The 21,030-nt window shown below is 37.4% G+C and overlaps 1 protein-coding gene across 8 annotated transcripts in view; it reads right to left on the minus strand.

The window, feature by feature from the left end:
• Positions 1-21,030, minus strand: part of MID1 (midline 1) — a 249,147-nt gene that overhangs the window by 49,163 nt on the left and 178,954 nt on the right. For all 8 annotated transcript variants that reach the window (XM_026793792.2, XM_074536006.1, XM_074536005.1 and 5 more), the window contains one exon: positions 2,869-2,964. In XM_026793792.2, coding sequence (XP_026649593.1) covers positions 2,869-2,964 — 96 coding nt within the window. The remainder of the gene's footprint in view (positions 1-2,868; positions 2,965-21,030) is intronic.

The following is a 21,030-nucleotide window of genomic DNA, read 5'->3' on the forward strand; positions in this document are numbered from 1 at the left end:
TGGGACTAACAGAAAAGAGTGTTATAGTCTCAAGCAATCACATGTCAGGGTGTGGTTCCCTTTGAGAAAATGGAATTTTAAAAACTGTTGCCATAAGCAAATAAACTAATCCATGTTAGGCATGAAAGTAGACATTCATATACTGAAATTATTATTATTATTAAATGTTTAATATTATATCTTAATTAAAGTAATAAATAATAAAGGTTTGCCGTGGTTTATTCACAAAGGAATGCAAGACTGGAAGTGAACTTCTTGAGGCTCCCAAGATCAGGTTCTTCATCAAGATAAATCCTGTCACAAACTGATAACCTCCATCCAGAAATTGCCAAGATTTATGTCTCCATTGCTGTGATGAGAGGCCAAACCAGATACCCCTCCCCAGGGGCTGGAAGGCCTCCAGCTTCGAGATTATGAACATCACTGATCACTCCTTGTGCACTCATGGGGAAAAAAAAATGAAAATAAGTGTTTCAGAAAGGAATAAGAATGAATTTTAAAGCATAGAGAGATTGGGATTTGGCCTTTGCTGTGGATGACCGTACAGGTGGGAAGGATGCATGGCTAGATCTCTCATCGGCCATAAAGCTGGTTCCTGGGAAGCCACTGACTGCTCACTTGAGATGAGAAATGGTGGTTACAACATTTGGTTTGGCTGGCAAGGATCAACTTATTCAAAACACACAGAGCCTGTTTTCCATTCATTTTTGGACACATCAGCTTTTGCTCCATATCAAACCAAAAAAGACATTCCTTCTTCATTTTTCAGGTAACAATGAATTTTTTGGCTTATGACATGATAAAGGCTTAAAAAATATTACTGTTTATAGATACAAATAAATGTTGGTGAACATGACTTTTAAAAGTTTATCTATATCAGAATATAGTCTTGGTAATTTTAATACAAGGAATAATAATAATTTCCTTTCCTTCCTTGTTTTTCGAAGTTCAAACTATATCTGAAATTGAAAGCTTATTTCCCTTTTCTCTTTTTTTAACCCGTTTTAAAGGCCCCAAAATCTTAATCAAAATTATTTCAAATTAGTTAAGGAAAATCAAAGTAGGTAACAAAAGTCTTTAAATTTACTACCTATATTTTTATATGTTTACTAACGATGTACAATGTATTTTACATTATTACCTATAATAAATCTAATAATGAAAAAGAAAGCATTTGCTGTAAAACTAACTTCCTTTTCAGTTTCAACATTTCAGTGGGTTTATATGCCAAAAGTAATACAGAAATTGGAAACTTTTCCCAATATTTTGTAATTTTAAATTTGCATTGTTAATGTTTTAGCCAATACATTGTTTCATTTAATTTTCAATTTGGTTACTGTATTGGGTGGAATTTCTCTCCTCAACAACCAAGAAGAGAAAGAATGTACTGACTTTTCAAAAATCTATCTAAGCCACACTTTCTCCAATGCTGGAGATATGCACATCATATCTGAAATTTTCACAGGGCTCTGAGAAAGACAGATAACTTCTAAGTTTACTTCCCCATCCCCACTTGCCCAATTTCCAGCACGGCTGAGGTCCAAGGTTTTGACTGAAGCTCATTTCTTAATATTTAGCTAATTTAAATGCTAATTAGACTAATTTGATGAATAAAACATGGTAGGAATTCATTAACAACTATGTTGCGATTGCTTTATGTCTACAGAGAAATTTTCTAAACCAGGGCTCCAGGGACAGTAGCGCATCTGTTACCCGCCGAACAAGTTGGATTTTTGTAACACTGAACTTAGAGCTGGTAAAATGTTGCAGAAAGGCAAAGAAGACTGAGGAGCAACTTTAAGTTTTTCAGCTCTAGCACATCTTGGACACAGGCCACCAGTGAAGAAGAGGCTTTGTGCTGTCCTGAGCCCGTCCGCTTCATGGGGTTTGCTCAGAGCTGCGGATGCAGAGGAACAAACTGTGCCTTATCTCTGTCTCTCAATACTCACTAATGCCATTCCAGCTGTTCTGACTGGTGTCACTGGTGCCTAAATAAAGGAATTAAACCATCCACCTAATGTCTCATACTGTGGGTAGACTTTTATGGTTTTATTGAGCTCTGTGAAGTTGGTGAGGCTCCAGAGAAGTGCAGCAGATACAAACATAGATAAGATGATCTCTTTGGAAGAATAGGGGGTTGCTTGGCTTTGGTTGGCTGGTTGGCTTGTTTCTTGACTTTGTTTCCTTTTTTTGTTTTGGTTTTGTTTGCTTTGCCTTTTTTAGGTGAACTTTTTTTCACCTTTTCTTGGGGAGAAAGTATAGGTTCAGATCCCACCCTGCTAAAGATTTTTTTTGATTGTCAGAGTGGAATATGTAAGTGAAGCAACTAAAAGGCCTGTAAGAACCTGTTTTCTTTGGAAGATAAATATATTTCATGTATGACATTTGAGTACAGATATGTATTTAGGTACTTAATTTTGACTAAAAAAAAGAAAACAAAAGCAGCATTTAGCAGAAACCTAAATGAGGTTGGGAATCTGGGTGTTCCTATTTTTTGCTTTCATTTTCCACCTGTAAATATTTCTCTATCTCACAAAGGACCCAGAAAGACAAATGTTACAGGTAGTAAATGATGTGTTCAAGGATAGTAGCAGTAGAGGCCATAGCAACACACCATAATTAAAACAGGACAGAAAGGAATGTAAAGGAGGTTATCTGTATTGAGAATACCCCTTATCAGTGAAAAAGCTTTAAGTCAGTTTACCATTATTCAAATTAATTTCTTCCCTTGTTTGTTTGGTTTTATTTATTTTTGTTGGGGTTTTGTCTGGTTTTTTTTTTTTTTTTTTTTGTTTAAATGTTTGCTCCTGGATGCTAGAAATGAATGCAATTAGGTTTATAAGAATTTCTGATTGAGGCCATACTCACTTCTACATGTTGACAGGTCTGAATGAGTTTTGCCAGAAGAGTTTCCAGTTCAGTGTTCCTCTTAATAAGGTTGGTGAGGTTACTCTCCAAATTTTGCTGTAAAAATAAAGAAAAAAAAAAAAAACATTTCAAAGATTTTAATACTTTGGTGAATATTAGAAAAATCAAATTACACAGATATGAACATGAGATTTTCATATTGATATATTCCATTACATTACATGTTTGATTAGATGTTTTATCTGTGCAAGACAAGAGACCAAAAAAGTTCAAGAAAAGAGTGAATTCTGGAAAATAGTTTTTCTAAGGACCTAATAATAATTAGATTAAGCAATTAGTTTTATTCAAGAGGAAAAAAATGAGTAAGGAGAACACCAGAAAAGGCAAGAACATTTTTCCAAAATAAATGTTTATTTTAACTGAGAACATTTTTTACTCCTTATTTCCTGCTTTCCATCTAACATCTGAATTTAAAACTCTGCTACTAACTGAGGTCTCAGAACTGGTCAGCACTTTCTTCTTAGGATTTTGAAATGCTGGGGAGATTTTGTCTATTTAATTTTATTCCCTAGCTCAGGAGAGTTATATTTTTTAATAAATAATTAAAAAAAACCCACCCTTTCTACGAATAAGAATGAAACAAACTGCTCACAAACTCTACCTTCACTAACTGTTTTTGAGAGATTACTTGTGGCACATTTCTGTGTTTATCAACTGATTATGTCTGCCATAAATATCTGCAGCTGTGGTGGAGCAAAGTCCTTTCCAGCTCACAGATCTGAGGCTGCATCCTGGCTCCCTGCAATTGCATGGGAGATTGAGATCTAACAACAAATGTTTCAGCCTTCCCTTTCCTCCCTGCACCCACAGGAGGGGAACCCAAGCACGAGGGGCAGGTCTGTGACAGCTCTGACCCACTCCTGGAGTTACTGAGCAGGAATACCAGGAGTGAGTCCTCTGCTTTTCTCCTGACAAGGGCGGCAAGGGTCTCTGCACAACTTTCATTAATTTCAACCCTCCTCATCTTTTATTAATGACCTTCTTTTCTTCACACTACTACTTTCCCTCTGGTGTATCTATTCCATCATTGCAGTCCCTGCAACTGCCATTAACTTATCTGACTTGTATAATTCTCCACTAACTCCATCTCCATACCCACATTTAGAGTGTGTGTGTGTGCTTTTTGGTGTTGTTATTCCCTGCCTATTTCATGCTGTTTGAAACACCTTGTTCTTCACCCTCTCTTTCTGCAGCCAGGCAGCTCCCTTCCCATTTCTGCATGTGGCTACAAACAAATGAAGATGGCAGTATTGAATTGCTGAATGATACACACTCTGGCAGGTACCAGGGTGGATGCTGTAAGCACTGGAGAGGCAGTCAGTTCTGTTCCACTAAGGAAAACACAACACTTTGGTGGCTTTTATGTATATGACCCTTCCAAGGAGTGTGATGAGTGCTTGAAGTACATAATTTTGGCATTTTCTTCCCAGCAGAGCCATGCATATTGTGTATGACAAGCCCTGGCTGTAAAAATACCTTCTACACTACATTTATTTCATAGCCCATTAAAACAAAGAGTAACAAGAGCAGGAATTTTTACCAAACTGTTTGTGCTGGATCTTACATTTCCATAAGCCACACTGTGAGCAATCTTAATTGCAAAGGCATGTTGGCTGTGCTGTCAGATGTCCCTTTGTAGAGCCGAGGCTCACAGGCAAAGTCAAAATATCATATATAGTTACAATATCAGATAACTTTTGCCTTCAATAAACAGTTCCTTAAGTTGATTCAAATGAGCAAATACGCTTGAAATTTTATTTCTAAAACTTCTTAATCTTATACATTAATGTTTTATATATTTTAATATTTCACACTAAAATGTTTCAGTGAAAATTGTGTATTCTTCATTGAGGTGATCTAATTTAAAATGATTGAACATAAAAAATACTAGCAGTTGGTACCTACATATACTATGAAGAAAAAATGTATTCAAAATTGTTGTGGGACACTGCAATGATTTCAAATAACTGAAAGTAATTTCTTTTCGGCTAAGGCCATTAATACAAGAAGAGTCAGCATTTTTCTCGGAAACAGAAATGTATTGACCCATAGATTATATATACATTATTATATTATAAATATTTCCAAAATATGGATATAGTAATCTCTATACATGTATAAACACACACACACACATATATATATATATAGGATGAAGAACAAAATCTTAGAATAAGTTTCCTATCCAGTGACTACAAATATAAACCCATGTATATTAGAGTGGCTTCACATAGGTCTCTTGATATCTTCTGCATTTCCTGACTGTGAAAATGGAAGAAAAACTATGAAACAAGTGAGTTGCCTCAGAGAAACTGGAGTTATTCCATTCCCATGTTCTATCTCCTTGAACTGTGTAATTTTAAATATGGCAAACCTGAAATTTTGTTTCCAGGCAATTTCCATGCAAGAGATTGGGGTTTTTTAAAGTCAAGAACAATTACAATTTTGTTAAATTTTTATTGAAGAACATCAGTTTCTATTAATGCTTTACCAGACGACAAGAACCTGGTGGCTGCTGTCTGAAATTAATGTCAATCTTTCCAGTTTCACTAGGGCAGTACTGAATGGCAGCTCTTAAAAGTGGCCTGATTCAAAAGTTTTAAAGCTCATAAAACTTGGTCAATTCTTGCAGTATGTTTATCCAGATTTTCTCTCAGCAGTATCTTTCTCTAGTACTTTCCCCTATTATTTTCTCAGACAGACCATGGAGCCCCTTTAGCTACCACATGATAGTAAAGTTGCAGAGTCTGAGCTCTGCCCCCTTTCTTTACTCCATGTAGGGTGACACAGGAAAGGCCTGAACATTTAAATTTCAGAAACAGATGTTTGCTCAGAGACTTCCCAAAGTGTTGCAACCTCATTTCTCATCCACACCAGGAACTTCCCCAGTTGCATAAGACAACACTGCCAGATTTGGAGGTCCGGCCAACTTGGAAAATTAATTTAGTTGTTGCAGACCAGAATTCCTATGAGAGTGAATTTTAGCCAGGTTTGAAGTCTAAGAAAGTGTGCTCTCACATTATGATGAGTACATGTGAAAGTGAGTAGCAGAGTAACCTGACTCCAAGTACCTTCCTTCTTCCCACCTAATCTTCTACTGCTGTTCTGATGGGCACACCAAATTACAATTGTATTTTTGGTAATATATTAAGTAAATCACAATTTCTTAAACATTCACTCCTTCCTTTTCTTATCTTTTTTTTTGTCAGTTGCTAATTTTCATTGTTATTTGTCTATTAAAAACTGACTTTAGAAACTCTGGTGTTGGTTTTTTTTTAAAGAAGCAAAATAGTTGCTTGGCATTTCCTCTGTGGACAGGCTTCATGTATGTTAACTCAGTAGATGCAAACTGCTCTCAAAAGGCAAAAGCAAGGCTGAATGCTTCCTGACTTACCAATGTAGATCCAGCCCAAGATCTTGACATTCCATGCATGCTTTGAAACTGTTTTTACAACAGTATAAAGTGAAAAGAATGCTTACTGTCCATTTAGCACGGTCTGACAATTATACAACATAAATATTCCTATAATCTTGGGATAAATCCAAGTAGATGAAACCCCAGACATGTAATTGAAAAGGACAGTTAAGGATGATGTTTCATTTTGACTCTGCATGCCTATAAAACGATATGATCCAGGGACAGGAGTCTAAGTTGGAAAAATTAATGCCAAAACCTAGAGGAAGGGAACTAAGTATTGATGACATTTTTTAAGCTGCTGTCTAGCTCACGAACACGTTGTTGCTGAAGTCATGATCATGTTGCAGCATCGATTGCGTGAGGCTTGTGCCCTGATTGAAGTGGGAGGTCAGACTAGATGATCATAGTGGTCTCTCCTAGTCTTTAAATCTATCAGTCTATGAAAACCAAATGTGAACCCATGCCCTTTGCCAAATTAACAGTCTCACGCAAAGCATTGCTTGTCTGAAATAAGAAGGTAGCACAAACAGATAATCCTAAGCTACTATGAGTTGGAAATGCTGTCAAAATAACTTAATGTAAGCTTCTAAAGAAGAGAAATGCTGAGTCGTGTGCTCCTGCCTTACGTCATGGCAGACAAAATAAAAGCATTCCCAAAATCATCTTCTCAGAGACATTTTCCATAAAAAAAGTCTATTTAAAAAGCCAAAATATAAAACAGCTATCAGGTACAATGAAATTTTCAATTCCTTTTGAAGTAAAGCAACTCCACTATGACCAAAGCCTCAGCAAGCATTGACTGCAGTTGCATTTCCTTTGATCCTAGTGTATAACTGACCAGAGTAAAGCACATTTTGAGGCTATCTCCTGGATAGAAAACAACTTTGCCTAGTGGAACTTAAGTTTAGTAATTACATAGGTTTCTGGAGAACCACTGCCCCCCTCCCATCACCTCTTTACAAACAGCCAATATGAAACAGTTTATACATTTCCAGACTGGGTTAGTAAAGTGTGTAGCTTAAAGCCACACAGTTACACTGCTGTAGATGATCAATAAAACATCACAAAGCACAATTGTGATCGCAATTCTAACTTAAGCCAGCAGGGAAAGCAGGGTGGTGTTGACATGGCAGATCAATCTTTAGTACTTGCAGGCTGGTTAGAGATCATAAATGTACTCCCTGTCACTAACACAGTCCAAGCAAACACATCTTCACTGAAATGTTTTCCTCCAAATTCAAAGGTATTATGCTGCATGTGCTCCAGTTATATTTTCACCTCGTCATAGTGACATACCCCATGAACTAGTCCTGTTGCCTGCAGGACTTGTGTCTAACCTATTAAAAAAGTTGCCAATCAAATCCAGAATAACTGCCAGAATATCAAGCGTGGTTTTGAGCTGGGTTTGGTGTATATGTGAGCTTAATTATGTGAGCTCAATGCTTCATTTAGTGTTCTTTATTTAAATGGACATGCCAGGTGCACATGGAAAAACTTAAGCTAATTTTTATTCTATGTACTTGTCCTGAAACAGATGACTACTCTTCTGTAGCATTCATGTGATCAACTCTGTATTTCTCCAGCCAGGGAATAGTAACACTTTAATAGGAATGACTGACCTCAAGTCTCAAATGTGCAGAGCATGACAACTGCACTCCACATTCCTATGTGTAAAGAAATAACAGCTTTGATGTCGATAGACTCCTGGGAACTAGGATTTTTACCTCAAGTGATTATAGTATATCACAAGGAAAGACTCATGAGATACTGCACTGTTAATTAAGTGTCCAGGAATATGTTTATTAAAAGTGCAATGAAAATATCTGCATGGGAAGCCATTATGACTCCAATGATGTTAACTAAATTGAGTATTGAATATTTCCATATTTCATAGAAATGTCACAATTTTTCATTAATGTCTATTTAACATGGGACATTGTGGAAATTGAAGGAAATCCAAGCACTTCAAATTCTTGACCACATACAATCTTTATTAACTGAGAATGCAATATTCTAGGGAGAACCTCCAATTACACTCTTGTGTCTCTGCAAAGCCATGCCCTCAAATATACCAGGGGTTCCTGCCATTTGTAAGTACAGTTCTGGCCTTTTATTTAACTATACCAATCTGTCCTGTGAATTGCTTTTCAGTCCTCCTCCACCGCTTCTTCTCTTTTGGAGAAAGAAATTTCATACCTGGGGCCTCAGAGGAAAAAGAACAGGACAAGAGCTATATACATAGCACCCTGTAGCAAAAGTTTTCCACTGATGTGTACTATAAGTTTGGAAAAGAAACCATGCTTACACTTAAAAATTATTTGTCCATAGCAGGGACAATGTTTACCCAGAAAGCAGGTAAATGAAACTTTCACTGCATACTTATTTTCATAGTTATTTTTTTATTGTAACAGAAGGACATGTAAAAATGAAGTGAAAATAGCATTTTCTCTTAAAGGGTTTCAAACTTGTTGAAGGAATTTTGTTACAGTTTAGATAGTGACAAAACTGACTATAGGATAAACTGGGATTTTTCTTTTCAATTAAGCTGTTAGAAGACATAAAAATGTTAACTTGGTTGGGATCTGGGGGAGTGTTTCAGTTCTTTTTTTAATGAGTCATGAGTCATTAATCAAAGAAGGACCAGAATAATAATCAGGAATCAAGGATCAAGAAGGAATAGCTTTAGCATCTTACCACATTAAAAACTAAAACTCAGTTTGGACTGATATGTGAGTTAATAAAGGTTTGCAAAAGTATAAAAATATGTTTGAGGCCACAATATATTTGACCTTTTTTTCCTGCCTCAATGCAGGAGTCAAACTGGAAGCTGAAGTGTTAAAAGAGCAAAACAAATACCAGACACCTGAATTTAATGCATGTCATTAAAGACTTATTGTGTCGAGCTAGAGGGCTTATAAACTCATTCTTTTCCCCATGGGCTAATCCAGTGCAATGAAGGGGGTTAAGGACAACTTGAACTATTGCACAGCTGTCCTGCAGCACCCTAGCTAAATGTACTTCCAGCCTCCAGGACATGGAATGTATTTGAGACCAGGAGTTCAACACAAGCTCCTGCCCACGAGATGCATAATGTAATCCTCCTCAAGAAAGATCTGAGAAATATTCATTCCAAAACCTGAAATTCTAAGTTTTCTACCTAACTAATGACAGGCATCTATACAAAAACAAAACAAAAATATTATCTAAAGAACTAAAATTTATGCAGTGTTATTAAAGTCTGGGTTTCTACAGATGTCTGCCTAAACATTTCTGAAAGTTATATTTATTTAAGAGGTTTTATTGTGGAAAAAATCTGGGTTTAATCAGTCAATACATATTACTGCATTTTGCGGTTGAAAAATTCCATCTTATCTAAGCTGGTATGTGTAGAAACAATTCAGTATTATGTAAAGCTGGCAGGTTAGAAAGGGCAGCTGGAGAGGTAAGAAATGAAGCAGGTCAATGTGGTGATTTGGTCTGCATTAGGTAACAGTGGTGGAGTTGTCACAAGCGTAATTCAGCTCCTTCTGCTGGCCTGTAATAAAGCTGACACTTGAGGCAGCTGCAGCCTTCTGCATTTGTTTCTCAGTATAGCAAACAGCACACTGAAGGATATTTATTGATTGCCCTCCTGAGGATATTAATTGTCCATGCAGAGAATGAAGCTGTGGGTCCATCTCCTGGCATGGCTGGGAGGTCTGGGCACACCAGGACTCACACTGGCCTTGTGGGCTCGTACCAGTGGGGCTGGCACAGAACACCAGCAGCTCCTACTCAAGGTGTGAGAGGGGCTGTCTGGGCAGCTCCACGGCAGGGAGGAAACAGGCCCATCAGTGAACACAAAATACTCCCAACTGTGTCCCCAGCAGCACAGTAGGAGCCGTACAGGCACCATTGGTGAACCCAAGGGAAGCCAGAGAACTGTGCCTCTTTGGGAAAATGCTGATCCCACTGTCCAATGTCATGGTGCATGAGGCAAGTGTCACCAAACCAGCTAAGTAAAAACCCCAATTCTGGCACAGGGTGAAATATACTAATCAAAGCACCACTTACAATTGTGTTTTATGGGGATTTGTTTCTTGTGTTTATGAACTCTCTGAAATTTGCCAAGAAGTACACCATGAGCTACTTATGACCCTCTGGAGCACTCTGCTTTTTCCTCACTGAAGTCATTGAAAGCTCTGCCTTTTCTTGCAATGAATATACCACATACCATACCTTGCAGACAGCATACCATAAAAAAGTTGGCATCCGTTCAGTTTGGTGCTCATTCTGTCACACGCTCGATGCCTTGCTGCCCATGGTTAGAGCTTGCTCTAGATGGAAGTGTAAATCTCTCTGTTTTCTTCTCCTCATTTGCTCTATTGCTTATTCAGCAAACTAAAACCATCTACTAGATTGAGTAAATATCCTAAAGGAAGTTTGGTGTAGAGAACTTGAGTTTCCCACAGTTTTCAAGTTTAGATATAAGTTCAACTTTTTTGAAAGCATTCATCTAAAATACTTGTCAACCTGATCATATAATTTATCAGTATTTTTCTATAAAAAGCTTTTGACCAAGAACCAGGTCTCACATTTAGGGGTTACTAAAATAATTATCTTGATGCCTTGCACTGGCTACCTAGAACAGAGACTAGACAGAGTTAGAGAATAAAGTAGGTATTTATTAAAGGCCTTCAATAGATACACCTTGGGCAGTGCAAAAGCCTCACAGAGGCTACACCCAAGATGGACAATGGTCATCAGTTTTTCAGGATTTTTTCTTTTTTTTTTTAACAACAGCTTTGCTGTATCTTTGTAAAGAGACATAAAATATTAACAAGAATAAAAAGGATCTAACAATATATTTAAAGGGTTTTTTTTTTTGTTATTTAAATGATGGAAAATATCTAAAAAGAATAAAAACAACCAGATCAGTTTCCTTGATAGCACCAGGTTATATTATTCATGCACCTGGAGCATTTATAATGTGTAAAATATTGATTCAGTAGTAAATATTGTAAAACTGCCTCCTTTACTATTATTTTAAATGTAGTTCTCTGTAAGGAATATGATATGCATTGGGTTGTCTGCAGTACATACACATTTAGGAAAAAATATGCTGTCTAAAGTGGAAATGTCACATTTAGAAGGGACAATATTGTTTGCTCAGAATGTGCCATTACTTTATTCTCTAAATCTGATTAGCCTCTTTTCTAGGCAGCCAGTCCAAGGCATCAATCTTTGACTCAGATTTCAGATACAGAGATGTTATTATATTTAAATTTTTGACTTTATGGTTTGCTATGTATAAAATTAGATACCAACATTAAATACTCTTAAAAGAATTACATACTTAGGGACTTACTAAAAGAATATGATGGTGGTGAGCTAAATAGGGAGTATAAATTGAAAGGTACAGATCATGACTTGGAAGCAGATTTTGTTTCATACTTCTGTCATAGTCAGGTGAAATTTCTGTTCTGACCTGCCTAGTCTTTATTGCCAATACTTCCTCAGAGATCAACTTAAGATTTCAAATTCACTAACCACCACTACCACCAACAAAAAAACAACCCACCCCAAACCTAAAAAAGACAAAAATTAAACCAAAACACCAACAACCCCCCCCCCCAAGAGTTTTATCTGAAAACCTAAAGTTCTGAGTATATTTTAAATAATGATGGACTAGAAAAATAACCATGACAGATCCAGGACTTAATTTTTCCCTTGCATTTTGCAACTGACAAATGAAAGAAAAACATACCAAGAAGGCACTCAGCAGGCAGAAGTATAATCCTCTCTCATTTAATGTACAATACTAAAGGTTTTTCCTTCCCTTACCTCATCAGTGCATCCAGCTCCATTCCCAGACATCCTGATCTCCCTCACTACTCCGACTTCCAGATCATGCTCATGATTTTGCTCCATTTTTTCTGGTCATGCTGTGACCTGTCCAGCTGCTGCTACAACATGCCCCTCACCTCCTGCTAGACTCTATGAACCTGAGCTGAACTCAGTTTCTGGCTCTTGACTTGCTGGCAGTGTAGGGTGCCAAGAGTTTCTGGGAGGAAGGTAATGTGTCTAAAGTAATGTGGATGCTCAAGAAAATCCTCAGGGGCTGAGGGATACATGCTACAGACAGCAGAACAGCTGAAGAAATAACTCCTTCCCATGCTACGATACCATTTTTCACTCCCTTATGGAGTGCACTTCCACAAAGAAATGAAATAATCAATTCAGTGATAATCCAACTATAATTCGAGAGGCCAGTAAAGCAGGGACACATTATTTTTCAGCAGTTCTCAATAATGTATATGCAATGATTAAAAAACTGAACCAGCCAGAAGCAAGCATTCCATGTGGAAGCCACAGCTGACTTGCCTGTTCACTCACTTCAGCTCTGCAGACCATCACAGACGTGTTTCACTTTACTAACATGAATTTATCAATTTGTATCAACTAATGAGTTGTTCATGCTAGTATGAGCAATTGCATCGAGGATACTTCAAAGTAGTGAGTTTTGGCTCAAGAAGTATGTTTGTAAGTACTCTTGTATTTTTTTACTCTGCTCCTATAATCACTTGCAGCATGCCTGACCATTAAACATAACTCAAGCCAATTCTCCTCCATCAATAATTGAGATCCCATGACTATATACTGAACAACTTTTTCTATTTTTTATTTCTGATTACACACAGTTTGAAAAGTAAAACAGAAATAAAATTTCTGCAAGTTAAGAATTAGTGGATTGTGTCAGAATGTTCGTGATATCACCATAGAACTCTGGTTCCACAAGACATTTAAAAAAATGCATTAAAAATAAATATTATGCTGTAGTTTGCAAGGCGATAGATCATATCATATAAAATCAAAGGATGTTTTTAGGGAAAAGAGTGCAAGTACAAGCCTAGATATGTGCACCTGTAACATTTCAAACTCACAAACACAAGTCTATTTCAATTTCTAAAACATTATTTTGTACTCTTCTGAGTTAGAGCTTTGCTTTCTTGACATTTCAGATTTTCACCTGAAAGCCAAAACACAAAGGAAAGGCCTGTGTGCTCTCTAAGAGAACTGGAACAATCAATAACAGCTCTGCATCTTCTAACAGGAAAAGACTTTGAACATTTTACTAATGAAATAGGTATATTGAATTAATAAGGATGAGATACTTTGTTTATGGCTTTAATATTAAGCACACAAATTTGCACTAGTAAATTTAGTAAATCTGTCACCAGAAAAGAGAGCATTTAATCCTCAGAAAACAAAAGCAATTTATAAGTGCATATATATACTAGATTTCAATAAATGCTTAATTAAGAACAAAATACTTATGAATAACAGAGAATAAAACACCTGAATCCACAGTCCATTTACTGTAAGAACAGCAAGTGACAGGTATAGCCCAACCTTTCTTTAACATATTAAAAAATTCAGCTGAATCATCATAACTTCAAGGGGCCACTTTCCTGGTACATCTTCTTCCTCCAAAATGCCAAATGCAAAAATTACAGTCCTCTAGAGGTGTGATCAATGAAGCAAATGCCAGATTCTGCACCTAGGACAGAGTAACCCAGGTTGTGTGTATAGACTGGGGAATGAGAAGCTGGAGAGCAAAGCCATGAAAAGGGACCTGGGGGTCCTGGTTGATGACAAGCAGACCATGAGTCAGCAGTGCCCTGGCAGCCAGGAGGGCCAATCCTGCCCTGGGGTGTGGCTGCATTTCTCTTCAGAGAGAAAAGCAAGGCACAACTTCCCAAGGATATTTTCTGGGAATTGCAGCAAGGAACCTCAGAGAAAGAAAAACCTACTCTTATCTCAATTGCTGTGCCTGTGTTTGTGCACAAGTGGAATGCATTGTGGAAGATTGTTTACCTGAAGGGAATTGGTAATTGGATTCTGGTGTGAGTGTTTTGTTTTCTTGACCAATCTCTGCAAGCTGTGTCCTGACAGTCAGGAGACAGTCACGAGATCTGTCTGAGTTGAGTGATTGTGCAGTTTCAGTTTAGATGTAGTGTAATATAATATAGAATAATATATATAATAAAGTAATTAATTAACCTTCTGATATCAATGGAGTCCTCCCCATCATTTCTTCCTGCTTGGGGGCACCTTGCAAATCTCATACTCGGGGCATTGGGCACAGCATGGCCAGCTGGGCAAGGGAGGGCACTGTCCTGCTCTGGGCAGCCTCACCTTGAGTGCTGGGGGCAGTTTTGGGTGCCACAATATCAAAAAGACATCATGCTTTTGGAGGCAGTCCAAAGGAGGACCATAAGGATGGTGAAGAACCTTGAGGAGCAGCTGAGGTCACTTGGTCTGTTCAGTCTGGAGAAGAGGAGACTGAGGGGAAACCTCATTGTGGTCATGAACATCCTCACGAGGGGAAACAGAGGGGCAGGTACCAATCTCTTCACTCTCCTTCACACCCCTCAAGGAAGCAGCATGAATCTGGGTCAGGAGAGGTTTAGTTTGGATATCAGTGAAAGGTTTTTCACCCAGAGGGTGGCTGGGCCACAGAACAGGCTCCCTCTAAGGAAGTGGTCACAGCACCAAGTTTGACAGAGATCAACAACTGTTTGAACCCTGCTCTCAGGCACATACCTGGTGGGATTGTTGGGGCATCCTGTGCAGGGCCAGGCCAGAGTTAGACTCAATGACCATTTTGGGTCCCTTCCAACTCAGCATATTCTATGATTTTACGACCTTTGAATGATTTACAAAGAATCTTAGAATGTTTCATCTTATCCATTCTAGCATACCTAAACTAAGGATGCAAAACTGAGCTAGTCTTACATGGCCTGCTGATCATCTTGACATCAGGTGGGATAACAGTAGTAAAATGTAGAAACAGCTTGCCTGAACCCTCCCATATAGCTTTGCTTATTTTTCTGTAAACATTGTAACAATAATATGACAGGCATTCAGGTAATAAGAAATAAATGACTTCACATTTTGCTGAAAAGACTAGCAATTTAGAGAGAAGTGCAAATCCAATTATTCCTACAGAAAGAGGGAGATCTTAACATTTCATTTGACACATTTACATAATCTGACCAATTTATAACGACTTCCTCCAGACAAATTATTCGTTTGATTTATGACAGGCTTTGAAGTTTTGCCTACTATCAAGGCTACCAAACTTTTTCTGCTGAAAACATGACTCAGTGCTGATTATATAAGTTTGATTTTCATGGCACTTTGGGAAGATATTAAAACTGTAAAGCACATGGAAGTCTCAACTTGAGGCCTTCAATTAATTCAGTTTGATTTTGATCTCAAAGTTCTCTTTGGAGAAAAGATAGGAACTTTATTTACCCAGTACTTTATTTCTGTATTTTCTACATTCATTGTTTCTGAGAGATTTGTGAGAAATACCTTCTCTCTAGCCATATAAAACATACACAAAAAAGCATACATCTTTATAGAGCATACATCTATGCTTTGTAAAGTGAAAAGAATGAGTAATGCAATGTGCAAGGGGCGTTGAGAGAGAACAGATTATTCTCTGGTGTTTATAAAGCACATGGTCATCAATAGCATTTTGAGCATCACACAATACTGATGGAGTGCTGAGCCGGATTTCATGTACAACAACTTTTTGATTTCCTCATTTTTCAATGACTGAAGTAAGATCTCTTCCCCCTGTATAAGTGAAGGCGCAAGGGACCTCACAAGAATATCCCTATACTTCAAGGGCACCTACAAACAGGCTATCTCTTCACAAGCAGCCACACAGGGAAGATAAGGAGCAAAGAGTATAAGTTGCACTGGGAGACATTTCACCTTAATGTAAAAAAGACATGTTTTACAGTGGGACAATCATTTACTAAAAAAGCCTCTCTAGGGACAAGGGAGAGTCCTCATCAATGGAAGTCTTCAAGATGCAATTGTACAGATAGTCTGCATAGCCATCTAGGCTCCCTTTTACATGAAAGGTTGATCATCTTGGGAGGTCCCTTCCAAAGTGTGGTGCTCTACAATTGATGATTTATTAACCACTCTTATTAGTTAAGGAGATGTATCTGTACTGATTCGTTCTTTTGAGCATGGCCCTGTGTGCATGGGCATTTGTGTACATATGGATTTGTTTTAGCAAACCCTCCAGTGAAATCAACCTACTGGTTAGCTTGGCTTCTCATTCTAGCTTGCTGAGCTGATTTGCCCAGTCTGAAACTATTTCAATTATGCAACTGTTCCCTGATTTTGAACACTACAGTGCCATTAACTAAGTGAGTTATGTACAGGAGAGGAGAACTGACATCTCTCTAATTCCTATTGGCCTGGCCCACACTTTCCTGTATCTCCACATGCTTGGAAAACAGACTGGCAAGACTTGTAAACCCTCAGGACATCAGGCTTTCCTGAGGGTTTTCCTCCAGAGTGAGGGCTTTTGACTCCTTAGTTCTGCACATGAGCTGGTTCACCCCCTGCATAAACACGCAAGTCTGTGAGATGGCCAAGAAATAATTGTGCAAATAGCTGAGGAGGGGCCAGGAGAGCCATGCCCTATATTGCATTTGTAAGTATGTCAAGAGAGGCTCTACTCTCTAAATTGCTGATAGGAAAACCAAGTTGGTTTTGGTAGGCCTTTCACTTTGTTGTAACTGTATATGCAGGATATGGGACATACATTTTAGAAATTACATATTCTAGATAAAATTATTGAATATTGAAATGACATTTCCATTAACTTCCATTTTTTTCATTTGTTTCTGCCAGAGGGGTTTCTATTGAATATATAAAATATATATAAAACTAGCTTTTACACATGATTTTTGTAATTAATAAGAAACTTATTTTACTTTATAACTCAATATTTCTGTTTTCTTTGTTTTCATAACAATGTATTGTCCATGAAGTTAACAGTGATGCAAATCTTCCATAGTCTTTGTTTCCATAGTAACCACCTTACTTCAAGAGAAAGAACCAAATCACATGACAAGTACATGCCCTAAAATGCTTTAAATTACTCATTTAACTAATTTTAAAAAAAGACTGATAAGACAAAATCTCTTAATAGAGATAGAGGCATAAGAATGTCTACTTTGTTCTTTCCCTATATGAATTTCAATTACTTTTACAAGAGAAAGACGTCATGATCCTTATTTTATAGATTAGTCAATTTCCCTAAGATAAATGCCTTTAATCAAATATTCACTAAAGGCTATGCTAGTTTTCCTACTGAGTCAATGGGCTTTGAATGAGAGTCATCAGAAGTCAGTAAAGTCAAGAAGGCCCCTCTCACTATGGACACTAAATGCTGGTAAAATTTTTGTTCAGGCAAGTAGTCTGGGTGCTCAAGATAATGATTATTACTTGTATGTTAGAGTGGTGTCAGCTGTTTCTCAAACAATCAATACATGGTTACTGAAGACAGCAAAAGCAAAGATTCCTAGGTTTGACATAACAGGTAGTTTGCCCTTGCCACAGTCTATTGACATGTGATCAAAAGCAAAAATTACTACTGGATGAATGTTCTGAATTCAGACTTTTAAAACTAGTCCCTTAGAAACATGTTACAAAAAAACCAAAAAAATACCCCAAAAACCCAAACCAAACCCAAAAACCCTCTGCCTTGCTTCTGAATGTAATTTTGAAGCTGCGTGTCTAAAAAAAGATTTCAATAGTTCTTGATGGGTTTGTCCAGACCTTTAAGGTTGTCTATTCTCATTATTAAGTATGTGCTGTGGTATGTCTCCACTGCATGACACTAGCTGCTGGGTGCTTTTCAGAGTAAATAGAAGTCTGCTTTGTTTCATCTTGCAGAGTTCCCTAAAGGTAACCTCAGAAATGTCTTAGGTACAAATGAATTTTGTACATGAAAAAATGCTTTTGAGGCTCAGGGTCAAACAACTAGCATGAAAAGCAAATGTGAATGAAAGAAAGAAAGGGGAAATGAAAGAAAAGGGAATCACAATAAAAGCCGTGGATTTCACAACTTGGTGAATTTCCTTAAGCAAACTCTGTATTTTGGAAAAACAGCTGTTAACCTTGACAGATACAAAAAAGGCCCCACAGATCCTGTGGACCAGGAGCTGACTGCGTGCTCTCACAGCAAAGGTGGCTGCTGATGCCTTGAAGGTGTTTAAATGATGAAGAGGTTGCACAAAGGAGCTGTGAGTTTCTATCCTTGAAGACAGTCAAAATAGTCACTAGGCAACCTGCCCTCATTGTGAAAGGGGCTGCTGACTAGATAACTTCCAGAGGTCTCTTTCAAACTAAATTATTCTCTACTTCTGTAATTAAGACACTTATTTTTATAAATCACAAATATTACTGAAATTCTGAAAATCTACAGATAAATTAGTTGAGCCATAAATAATTTTTTATATAAAGAACTTAATGAAATATATTTTTAGAAGCTAAGTTTATAATATATGATGTATAGCACAAGTGACAATGTTTTTTACATTTGACTGCACTATTCAAAGTATGTTCTAAACCATGAGTGAATAATATGGATACCTAGCTTTTCTATTACCCTCGTTTAATGTATTCCTTGTGTTTTTATTTCCTGCATGATATCAAGCCCCAGTGAATAAAATTATTTCTGGGTAGTATACAGTTACAGAAACATTACACCTTTTCTGCTTCACCTGAAATCTTTGACAAAGAGCAAGACTGTAATTTATTAAGGGAAATTTTCAGTTTTCAGTGCACTTGTGAAAGATAAACAAAACAGAACAGGAATTGCAGGGCCTCTTCAGCCTTACCTATTTCATGTACTCTACTAAACAGAAAAATCTGTTTATTTTCTGTCATTCAGCATTGGCTGAGGAGTCTAACTAGGGGTGGAAGAACTGACACTCTTTTTTCAGGACTTAATCTGCCAGCACATGCATCAGACAGTTGTGGTTCAGTGCTCCTGGGCTGAGCTAATGGGGATGAAAGTTTCAGAGACCTTTAAATTAAAAACCCATTAATGGAGAGGACAGATTCAGACTTGCTTTTAACTGCTGTTAACATTTACTTGCTTGATATGAAAGCTGTAGGGCAAAAGGAAGATAAGGCCTTAAAATGTGTGTGGATTGCTTTACATAGAAGTACAAAAGAAATTAACAATTTAGTCCTATACAGTGTTAGAAAACTGTAAAGACAGAACCACCTACATGAATTACAATGCTTATGTAAAACTTATGCCTACTTCTCAGTTTTCCTTGAATAGCCTGGCTGCCCTGGTTTTCTCTCCCCCATTTAATTGTGCTTTTTTTTTTTTTTTCACAGTCAAAAATGGTACTTAGCTGAAGTGAAATCCTTAAATCTTTGAGGGCATACAGTATGGGTCTCCTAATTAGGACATCTGGTAGAAACAATTTTAAAAAAGACTGGAGAAAGGGGAAAGAAATACTACATCATGCTTTGTACTGAAATAATGTCCCAATTAAATAAAAATACAAGCTAAAAATTACATACTCTTCATTTTTCCCTAGAGGTTCTGCATAAGGCTAAATGCATTTTCAGTTTAGTCCCCCAGATTTAAAAAAAATGGTTGCTATTATGCATCAGAGCTGTAATTAGTCATTTTGATAATAACAATGGAGTTTATAATTTCACACCAGGCTGATCATCACTTGAAACCATTTATTTCAGCTCAGTACATCCCCTGTTAATTGGAATGTTTTGCTAGTGGTGTGTTCCCATTAGGATACAGTCTTGTCGTTAAGGCCATTAGGTTTGACCTCTTCCCTTGAATCCAGCCCAGCAAACGGCCATCTGGAACCCATGCATATGGATAGCAGGATTCAGACGCACTGACAGATATTGTCCTGTTCCTCAGTGAGTTATAGGTGAAATAAAAGAATTAGTATGCAAAACGTCATAGTCTCTCTTGAATGAGGTCAGATTCTGCAATTACTGTGGTCATACCTGGCCCTGGAATGCACAGAATTTATAATGTCTGCCTGCAGCAAGTTTTGTATTAAAGAGCAGTTTTGCTATATACAATGGGCTAAACCCAGGCATTAGCTGAATGTTGAGAATCAGATAATTTTGAGAGATGTAGCTCAGTTCATAACTTATCCTCAACTATTTAGAACATATTTCAGACTTTTTAAAGCTATTACTCATATCAGCAGGGATTGTAGTTTCATCTCTGATTACGCGTATTTGACGTTTCTCATTATTAGCTCCTTATTTCACATACTGAAATGTCAAACTTCAGTTATAAAGTATTAAAGTTTCCAGTTGCAGTATTTCCTTGGCCTGATTTTATTTAATTTTCATTTTTATATACATGTCAGATAAAACCACCAGCTAATTTTACAAAACAAGTTACAGAAAATATGCTGCCATCAGTGATAAAAAGTCGTGCTCTGCTGCTTCAGTGCTTTGAAATCTGGACTTTGGCAGGAGAGGTTTTTGTGCCAGGTGTACGCCCTTTTGCCTTTAACTGCGAGTCCTTCGAAATTCAAACAAGAAAAAAATCTGGAATTCACAACTTTGCCACTTAAAATTCTGAGGACTGACAACACCAGCTGAGCTCCAGATTCCCAGCTGACCAGATGGGATGTGTACAATCATAGTACAGGTCAGGGCTACTCAAACTTGCCTACAGTATCCTTGTAATGACTTCTCCCACTTGATGACCTAAGGCAGGGTTACATTCCAGATCTAAAAGCAGAATTTGTCTCTCCTTGCCCCCAGTTCCCCTCCCTTGAGAACACACTTGTTAATGCAGAGGAGTTCAACTGCAAATTAAA

This window comes from Zonotrichia albicollis, chromosome 2 (assembly GCF_047830755.1).
Source record: "Zonotrichia albicollis isolate bZonAlb1 chromosome 2, bZonAlb1.hap1, whole genome shotgun sequence".
Lineage (NCBI taxonomy): Eukaryota > Metazoa > Chordata > Aves > Passeriformes > Passerellidae > Zonotrichia > Zonotrichia albicollis.